Consider the following 9,267-nt stretch of genomic DNA (forward strand, 5'->3'; position numbering starts at 1 on the left):
ATACAATATAAACTTAAATTAATCAGACTTTAATATGAATATCGATCACACCAGATGGAAAAACAAAACAAAACTAGCTATTCTTCTTTTGATTTAATCACAAGATATCTATAATGTACACCATTGGCTCGAAATCATAATGTGCATTAAAAAAGGAACACTAACTTAATTTTAGAAATTTGTCCATTCATATATATATATATATATATATATATATATATATAAACATGCATGGCTTAAACATGAGAAGCTTTTCTCAAGTTAGGGTTATACATGATGTTAAGAATATATTTGCACTCTGTAATTTATGTAGTAATTCAAAGAAAAATAACATTTTATTTGTTTTAAAAAGAATGATATGTTTTGACTTGACATAAAATTATATCGTACCAAAATACCTTTATATTAAATATGCTACGCGAAATGTTGAAATTAAAGTGTTAAAAAAAAGAAAAGAATTATTCTTTGTAATACTTGATAGTGGGTGCACAATGTCACAAAAATGTAAGCAGTGGAAATCGTGTCACTCTCTCTTAGTGCATAATATTTGTGATTTATAATATTTTTTTCTATTCTACTAATTAGAAATGATATGATAAAATTATTATAAAAAGTACCTGTAAATTTTTTTGAGGCTATATATAAGATGTCATGTTAATTTAAAATATCAAAAATTAATTTATCATTTTACGTTTATTTTATCTTTTTTTTTATTAAATATTATTAATTTTTTATTACTTAAATGATTTATAATAATTAAATATGGGTAATTTAGTAAAATTACGATTAAAGTAGTTGAAATAATCATGTCATAAATATCTATTTTAATTTTTTATTAAATATTGTTAATTTATTAATACGTAAATGACTTATAATAATTATTTAGGAGTGATACAATAAAAACACGATTGTTGTATTTTTTTTTAATTATTTTAAAATGTTTTATTTGGGGTAAGCGTTTATAGAAAACAAAATTTTCGGTGATTTACGAGTTGGGGGCTAAGGTTTATTGAGTTTATATATAATATGACTCAAAATATATAATATAAAGTAGAAGTTAAAGCGATTCAATATATATATATATATATATATATATATATATATATATATATATATATATAGTAAATTTATACTTTTTAAAAATTATCTATCTATAACTTTTTTCAAATTCATAAAATTTTATACATATAAAATTTGCTGATCAATTGTTTTATTGAAATGATAGTAGTACTTAATGAAAATAAAAATATAATAAATGATGTGACAGTTTTGAATCAAAATTATTGAGTTCGGTCAAATTTAAAGGTGACGGTTCAAAATAAAGATCAATACATATTAATTAGTATACTATTCAATTTGGGTGGCGGACGTGCAGTCTTCAAAGTTTGACTGCATGTAAATTATAATTTAAATTTATGAATTTGATACCATAATTTATTAAATATGAAATAAATAATTTATATAAGATGCAAATAATTTTTTTTAAATACAAATATAAAGTTTGAACAAATACAAATTTTACTAAATTCTACCTTACGCATATATTTGTATTGTTACACTGGTTATTTAATTTTGGTATGAGAGTAATTAATTTTAGCATAATTTTTTATTTGTTGTTCGATATTTTCATTGAAATTCGATTAAATTTGAATTTAGGACGAAAAACATAATATTGTAGGCAAATATTCCCTAATGACTCGGTATCCAAGGGAATATTTTTTTTTAATATAAGGCAGTATTTAATATGTCGCATTATTAGAAAAAAGTGATCTCCAAATCTTTGGTACCGTTTCGTTTTGAATTTTGATAGTACTAAATAATACGATATCATATTATATTAAATATATATATATATTATTTTATATATGATAGAATATACTATATAAGAATAAATATACCTTTTTAAATTTAATTTATACTTGCTAGCAAATGTCCCACGTCTCTGTCCTTTTCACAGTGGGAAACATGTGTCCCAACTTAAAATCAAAACAGTTGTGGTTTATTTGGATTTTATACAATAAATCTAGTTAGTACACTAATTTTTTATGTGGTTTTAGTTGATAGGCAAAATAATTTAAATTTATTATCTTAAGCATACCAATACACATTTAGGTGACATTAAAAATCATGATAATCTGTAACACACCATAATATATTTCTCTGTTTATAAGAGATTATTATTGTTCAGATAACAATTTATTATAAAAACAAGCCTCGACTAGATCATTCTATTAAAATTTTTCTTGTTCCAACATCACATATCAATTTTCGAATTATGCCATCGTAAGATGCTGATAGGTGAATGAATCTATCAATGTCATAAATAATAAATCATAGACCAAATTATTATTATTTTTTTTTAAAAAAAGAAGGAAATTTAAATTCTATATTGATCAAATTAACGAGATTTGTGGATAAAATTTCTAAGTAAAATTATTTTTAAACTAAAAGCTAGTCGGATATTCTTATAAAGGAAGTAAACCTTATTTTTAAACAATCTTTCTCACTCGATATGATATATTGAGACTCGATTAAATTTCAAGTAATAGTATAACTTTTCTATTTTAAATTGAACTCAAAATTTAAATTTTTTTAGTAACTTTGGTTGGCTATCTGAATTTTTATCTCATGGTTGATTGTTCAATTGTCCATCTTATATTCCCTCTCCATTCTTCATCTCGACTACTAAAAAAAGTAAAAATAATAATGTTTATAGTCGTAAAAATCTTATAACTCCCTCGTCATTCTTCTTCCAGACTTCCTAGTGAAAAAAGTGAAAATAGCGGTATTTAGTCATAAAAGATATTTTACTTTAGTGAAAATTATTTTTGAAAAAGTGAAAATAAATAGTTTTTATTTTTTTTTACTTCAATTTCTCTAATGAGATTTTCAAAACAACTTCAATTTATATTCATGAACACCAACTCTAACGTTAACTCTAAAAAATTATTATTATTCATGGCCAAACACAATACAACTCTAACGTTAACCTTGAAAAATTATTATTTTCATGTGGGTTGTTATTTCTTAATCATGTGCCAAAACGAGGGAGTAATAAATAATTAAATACTACTCCATATATATTCCATTTATATAAATAGCTTACAGTAGATAGAAGAAATTGATAAATTGGTGAGAAGCAGTTCACAATTCTCCAAATTGGAGGCTACAATGGGGACAGTGGAAGAAGGCCCATTGCCATACAATTTATGGCAAGCAGAAAACAGCAGCAATTCAGCATCAGATGCAGTATTATTTGGTGGTATAAGTTTATTAATTGGAGTTTCATGCAGAACTCTTCTTCGTCGTACTACTACTATTCCTTATACTGTCGTTTTGCTCGTCATTGGCATCGCTCTCGGCTCTCTCGGTTCGTCTCTTTCTCCTCCTTTGCTCTGTCCATATATCTATATGTACGAAGAGTTAACTGTCAAAAATGCATAGCTGAATTATTCCGGTTTTTCGAGTTTCAGAGCTGAATTATTCCAGTTTTCGAGTTTCATACCTGAATTATCATATGTGTGAGGTAGTACGAATAATCACGCATGAGATATGAAACAATTGATAGATAAAGTGTGTTGTGATAACTAGTTGATGATAGTTCAGGCATAGGAAACTTTTTTTTTTTCGAATTAATTGCCAAAAATACACAGATGAATTATTCCAGTTTTCCGAGTTTCATTCCTGAATTATCAAATGTGCGAGGTAGCATAGGAAAATGGAGCAACTGATATATAAAGTATGTTTTGATAAATAGTTGGTGATAGTTCAGGTAGCAAACCTTTTAACGAGTTAATTGCCATAAATATACAGCTGAATTATTCTGTTTTTTCGAGTTTCATACCTGAATTATCACATGTGCGAGGTATTACCAATAATCTAGTAGGAAATATGAAACAGTTAGATAGATAATGTGTGTTCTAATAACTAGTTGGTGATAGTTCTGATAGGAAACTCTTTTTTTTTTTTTTTTTGACTTTCATACGTGATCTATCAACTATGTGAGGTAGTACCATTGCTCATGTAGGGAATTGGAAGAATTGGTAGAAAATGTGTGCTTTGATAAACAGTTTGTGATAGTTCAGGTAGGAAACTGGAACAATTGATAGATAATGTGTGTTTTGATAAATAGTTGTGATAGTTCTGGAAGAGAAGTCCTTTTCTTTTTCGAATTTCATACCATTGCTCATGTAGGGGAGTAAGTGTCACTGTTGGCTGAATGCCTACAGTGATGTTGTGGTGCCTAACTGTTCTCATATTTGGTTATTTATTGCTTTGCTTTCTGTTTTAAATTTTAGAATTTGGGAGTAACTATCGACTGGGAAAGCTTGGGAATGGAATTCGAATATGTAAGTACAATTCAAACGTCCCTTTCAGATTTCTTGAATATTCAATTAGAGGATGACTTAAAATCGTTTTGCAATTGTGGATACCTCTCATTATGTTATAAAGGTTTTTGCTTGTTGAATTGCTGCAACAGGGGCAGATATAGATGCTGATCTTCTATTAGCTGTATTCCTCCCTATACTGATTTTTGAGGGCGCATTCTCCATGGAGGTGCACCTAATAAAGGTTCTCTTCTCCTTAATTTTCATTCTATAAGACCTCAAGGCTCTAGTTGCTGGTTGCCTGACTGTATGCTTTAAATTATTATGTTAACTTTTTTTCAGTTTTTATAAGCTAATGTAAATAGGTTGTTCAGTTCTTTAATATTAGCTGTCTTTGACAGAAATGTATGGCACAAATGCTTTTGCTTGCTGGTCCCGGTGTATTGATTTCAACAGGCCTGATTGGAGCTGCTGTGAAGGTATATAAGGGAACGCTGTTTTTTTCTGGAAGTGTTTTCATACTTGCTCAAACATTCATATGTTTCTACAGCTTGCTTTTCCATATGACTGGAACTGGAAGACATCATTGTTGTTGGGGGCAATTCTTAGTGCTACTGATCCTGTGGCTGTTGTCGCGTTGCTTAAAGATCTAGGAGCTAGTAAAAAGTTGAGCACGATTGTTGAAGGAGAATCTATGATGAACGATGGGTATGAACAATTGTTCCTTTTTTTTTCTCGTAGTAACTCCTCATGGTTTCCCTATAATTTCATATTCATGTGCACATTTTGGATGGCCAAAATTTTCACATAGAAGTGGACCTTCAGCCCCTTGTCTGTCGTGCAGTTTATGTTTCTCTTTATATACACCGACTCATTTTGTCCACCTCTCTTCCTCCTATCATGTTGCCAGGGCAGCTATTGTGGTTTACCAGCTTTTCTATCGAATGGTTCTTGGGAAAAGCTCTGGCTGGTTTTCAGTGCTGGAATATCTTGCAGAAGGCTCACTTGGATCGTAAGTATCGTTGTCTGGTTGGGTGATAACTTTTCTGTTATTGTGGTTGAACTTAACTAACTCTTTTACTGTTCCAGTGTCGTGATTGGCCTTGTGTTTGGAATGGCATCTCTTTTCTGGCTTCGGTTTATATACAATGACACATTGACAGACTTCTCGTTGGCTCTTACTGTGAGCTACATTGCTTACTACACAGTATGTTCCTTCCTGATTTGAATCAGTTATATAGCTGCATACTGTTGTTTTAAATGCTGGACGTGATATTTTGCAATTTACTTGTTTCTAGTTGTTTCATTTTGGATTCATATGTTTATCAGATTGTCAGTTCCTTCAGTTTGCTTTTTCTCCTTAGCTTTTTGCTAGCTATATTGAAATCCTGTGTTTGTTCCAATGCCATCTGTACACCTTTAACGGGATCTTTAATTTCTTGTTATTGCTTATAGGCTCAAGAGGAAGCTGAAGCTTCGGGTATCTTGACTCTTGTAGCACTAGGGATGTAAGTTATGTTTTTCAGTCAGCTTTCACATTCAGACATTTTTGCTGTAAAGCGTAACGTTCGGTCTCTGATACTGAAAACATTTAATAGGGTTTTTGCAATGTCAAAGGATACCCATAGAGCTGGGGGAAAGCAGAGCTTGCATGAGTTTTGGTATGTTTCTTCCATTGTGATATCCTGTTAGTTAAATATAGATCTGTGTCTATAGCAAACCAATGTATAATGTGATGATTATTGCACAGATTTGAGCATTGTCAATATCTAATTGCTGCTCTCTTTTGTTGAGGTATTATTATGGATAATGTCTTCTACGTGAGGCATATCTAACAGATGTATCTAGGGGAATATGTTGTAAAATGAAAAGGTTGGAGTGCATATTCTATAAATAGATGTATCTAGGGGAATGTGCCGCTACTGCTACAACAACCCTACCACTACCATTCCTGCAACTCCCTTCTTTGTGAACTCTTTGGCTTTCCTAAATGAAGTGCTACTGGTTTCAGAAGTTGTCTCTTGTGACTTCTTCCAGCATTGGTGCTCTCACTTTGTTCTTTTAGGATCTTTTGTGCAGTTGCTCTCATCCTGTGCGTTATATGTATTTTTTGATAGAAGTGCCTGAAACATCATGTTTAAATCATGTGGATCTTAATGCTTACTTATTCTTCAAAACAAATAACCAAATATATGAACTTTGTCATTATTTTGTTTTTGTCTCTTTTTCCGTTTGCTGCCTTGCTATGAGATAGAAAGGGGAAGAGGGGAGGGGGATTTGAGCTAGAGTTGAACTATTTTTCACACTAGCTTTTTTCCACCATTTTTTTGTGCAGGGAAATGGTTGCATACATTGCGAATACTTTAATATTCATCTTGAGGTAAGACTCGAACAATTATAGAAACTAATGTTGTTTCTTTTCCTTTGTCTTAGCATCATTTTGTTCCTTTCTGTGGTACGTAAAGAGATTTACTCTAGTTGTCTGTTTATCTCCAAATAAATCAATGTCTTATTGCATTTGTTATTGTGCTGCTCTTTTCTCAGAGAGTTGTATTTCCACATTTTCCCAAAATTAATATCTAGTAAGTAGTGTTGTTAATGCACTTCCGTTCTGAGTGCAACTGAAGGATTCCTTTGGTGCATGTTTGGTTATTATCTTCATACTTTTTTTGTTATTGAATCAATAATGTTGCTTATACACTCAAACTTCTTGCAGTGGAGTTATCATAGCTCAAAGCATATTCAGTATCGGAAATTTCGACGACGATACAGGTAGTTCTCCCCCCTCTATTTATTATGTAACACTTCACTCCCTGTAGATGGTTAACAGCTGTTTTCCTATTAGTTGAAGTGTGTGGTACATGCTGCACAGCACAATAAGTTGGCAAGTGTCCCGATTTGCCACCCAATTGAGTAACTAGAAGAGTCTTAGAGTCATTTCTTTAATCACTTTTCTTGAGAATCAATGAATCTGTTGTGTGGATCAGCAACATCACAATGTATTTGGTGCCTTAGGAAGTGCTGGAACTTGGACAGTAAAAGTTGTGAGACTCATACCCTGAGCCAATTGTTCCTCCTGTTTCCGAGTGTTGAATAATCACATAATTAGAAGGAAAACAATTAAGTTCTTTGGTTAATTTTTAATGGCTGTTAAATCATAAGGGAATTTAAGAAGATAGAGAGCGGTGGACAAGGATGTTGAAGTTGTTGTAGATTGAGAAATTCCTACCACTTACAGGATTAATAAATTTTGTAATCAAGATCATCGAAGGCAAAAAACTAGGAGTATGAAAGTGGACCAATAGCCTTTGGTTGTCGGACATGTGACCAGATGCACCCGAGTCAAAAATCTGGGACTCAATCGAGGATTTCCTGAGAAAAGCCACTGAATGAGGAGACTCTAGGGAGACAGCAAGTTGAGTTGTTTGTCACTGGACACTTCTGGAGATGCATATATTGATCACATTTTTCTATTGAAATAACCAGACATGTTGCTATTAAGAATCCAATAAATGTGGGAGAACAAATCCCTTAGGCAACAAGGAACAAAGGCCAAAGATAAAGCACAGGTGCAACCTTATGAATCTAAAGCTCTAGATGCAAAGAAACCAGACACATAGATAATGTCACAGAGCAATGATGGATTAACAGCTAAATTCCGTCGACAAGAGTTCTAAAAATCATAATCCAGATTAAGATCAGTCACTGATGAAGACCTGTTAGACCAAAGTAGAGAGCTCTCCTTCCCATGAGACAAACCAAAATTTGAAATTATCACTGAAAACTAATTATAAACGAATGGTATGGTCTTCTTTCAACAGAGAATAAATCGATATCCAAAGATTAATACTGGCAACAAGCAGAGAACTGCAGACGGAGATAAAGTCGGAGGAATGTGAAAGCAATAGCCAAAACTGACAGGAACTAACAGTGTACATAAAAACATAAAGGTAGCAACCAATGCAAAACCCGATATTAACCAACAATGAATGCCAGTGAAGCCTTAGCAAACAACAAAGACTAGGCTATATATCAAATGAAGGCATAAATTTGGTGGCAAAACATCTTTTTTGAGCAAGGTTCTACATATTAGTTATTGAGTTTCTTACATGAAGAATAAAATAATGGGTACACACACTTAGGTATTGATGCTCTCATATGCATCACACCTCAGGTTAGGTATTGTTGAGCAACTATCTGATTTGTGAGATCCCTCCTTAGATGCATTCTTATTGATATATTATGATTTATTTGGTGAACTTTGAACATTTTTCTTAGATTTTTTTCCACTATAAAATGTTTCCCAGGTCAAGAAATTTCTTTTATTTACACATTTATATTGTAGGGAGATCATGGGGCTATGTCTTTCTTCTCTACATCATTCTTCAAGTAGCTCGAACCATAGTTGTTTTTGCCTTCTACCCTGCCCTTTGCTACTTCGGTTATGGTTTGAATTGGAAAGAAGCTATCATCATCATATGGTCTGGTTTGAGAGGAGCTGTTGGCTTGGCACTCTCCCTATCTATTAAAGTAAGCCCTTTTCTTCTCACTTGTAATTCATTTCCCTTATCATGTAGCTTGAAGCTTAGATACAAATGTGCACAGAAGATACAATATTAACTTTTTAAGAATAATTTTTAAAAAGGGAAGCTCTGGTAAAGTTGCTGCCATGTGACCAGGAGGTCACGGATTCTAGCCTTGGAAACAGCCTATGACAGAAATGCAAGGTAAGACTGCATCCAGTATACCCTTGTGGTGGGGTCCTTCCCCGGACCCGGTACATAGCGGAAGCTTTAGTGCACCGGGCTGCCCTTTTTTAAGTATGATTTGTACTTGTATGAATTATACTCGGAAGATAATAAAGTTTATAATGTGTAGATACCAGTAAAGTATCCTAAATGATGCACTTTTACGTTTGATTGCTTTATTAGTAGCTGAA

At 32.1% G+C, this 9,267-nt stretch overlaps 1 protein-coding gene across 2 annotated transcripts in view; it reads left to right on the forward strand.

Moving 5' to 3' along the window:
• The first annotated feature begins 3,103 nt into the window (after positions 1-3,103).
• LOC107869986 (sodium/hydrogen exchanger 7) overlaps positions 3,104-9,267 on the forward strand; it is an 11,855-nt gene continuing 5,691 nt past the window's right edge. The window contains exons 1-12 of one of the 2 annotated variants that reach the window (XM_047412308.1): positions 3,104-3,370; positions 4,299-4,349; positions 4,481-4,572; positions 4,730-4,807; positions 4,879-5,036; positions 5,239-5,340; positions 5,418-5,535; positions 5,784-5,836; positions 5,927-5,989; positions 6,664-6,708; positions 7,045-7,100; positions 8,674-8,858. In XM_047412308.1, the coding sequence (XP_047268264.1) occupies positions 3,172-3,370; positions 4,299-4,349; positions 4,481-4,572; positions 4,730-4,807; positions 4,879-5,036; positions 5,239-5,340; positions 5,418-5,535; positions 5,784-5,836; positions 5,927-5,989; positions 6,664-6,708; positions 7,045-7,100; positions 8,674-8,858 (1,200 nt within the window). In that variant the 5' untranslated portion in view covers positions 3,104-3,171. The remainder of the gene's footprint in view (positions 3,371-4,298; positions 4,350-4,480; positions 4,573-4,729; positions 4,808-4,878; positions 5,037-5,238; positions 5,341-5,417; positions 5,536-5,783; positions 5,837-5,926; positions 5,990-6,663; positions 6,709-7,044; positions 7,101-8,673; positions 8,859-9,267) is intronic. The other variant, XM_047412307.1, reaches the window with a different exon arrangement.

The sequence above is a fragment of the Capsicum annuum genome, chromosome 5 (genome assembly GCF_002878395.1).
Source record: "Capsicum annuum cultivar UCD-10X-F1 chromosome 5, UCD10Xv1.1, whole genome shotgun sequence".
NCBI lineage: Eukaryota > Viridiplantae > Streptophyta > Magnoliopsida > Solanales > Solanaceae > Capsicum > Capsicum annuum.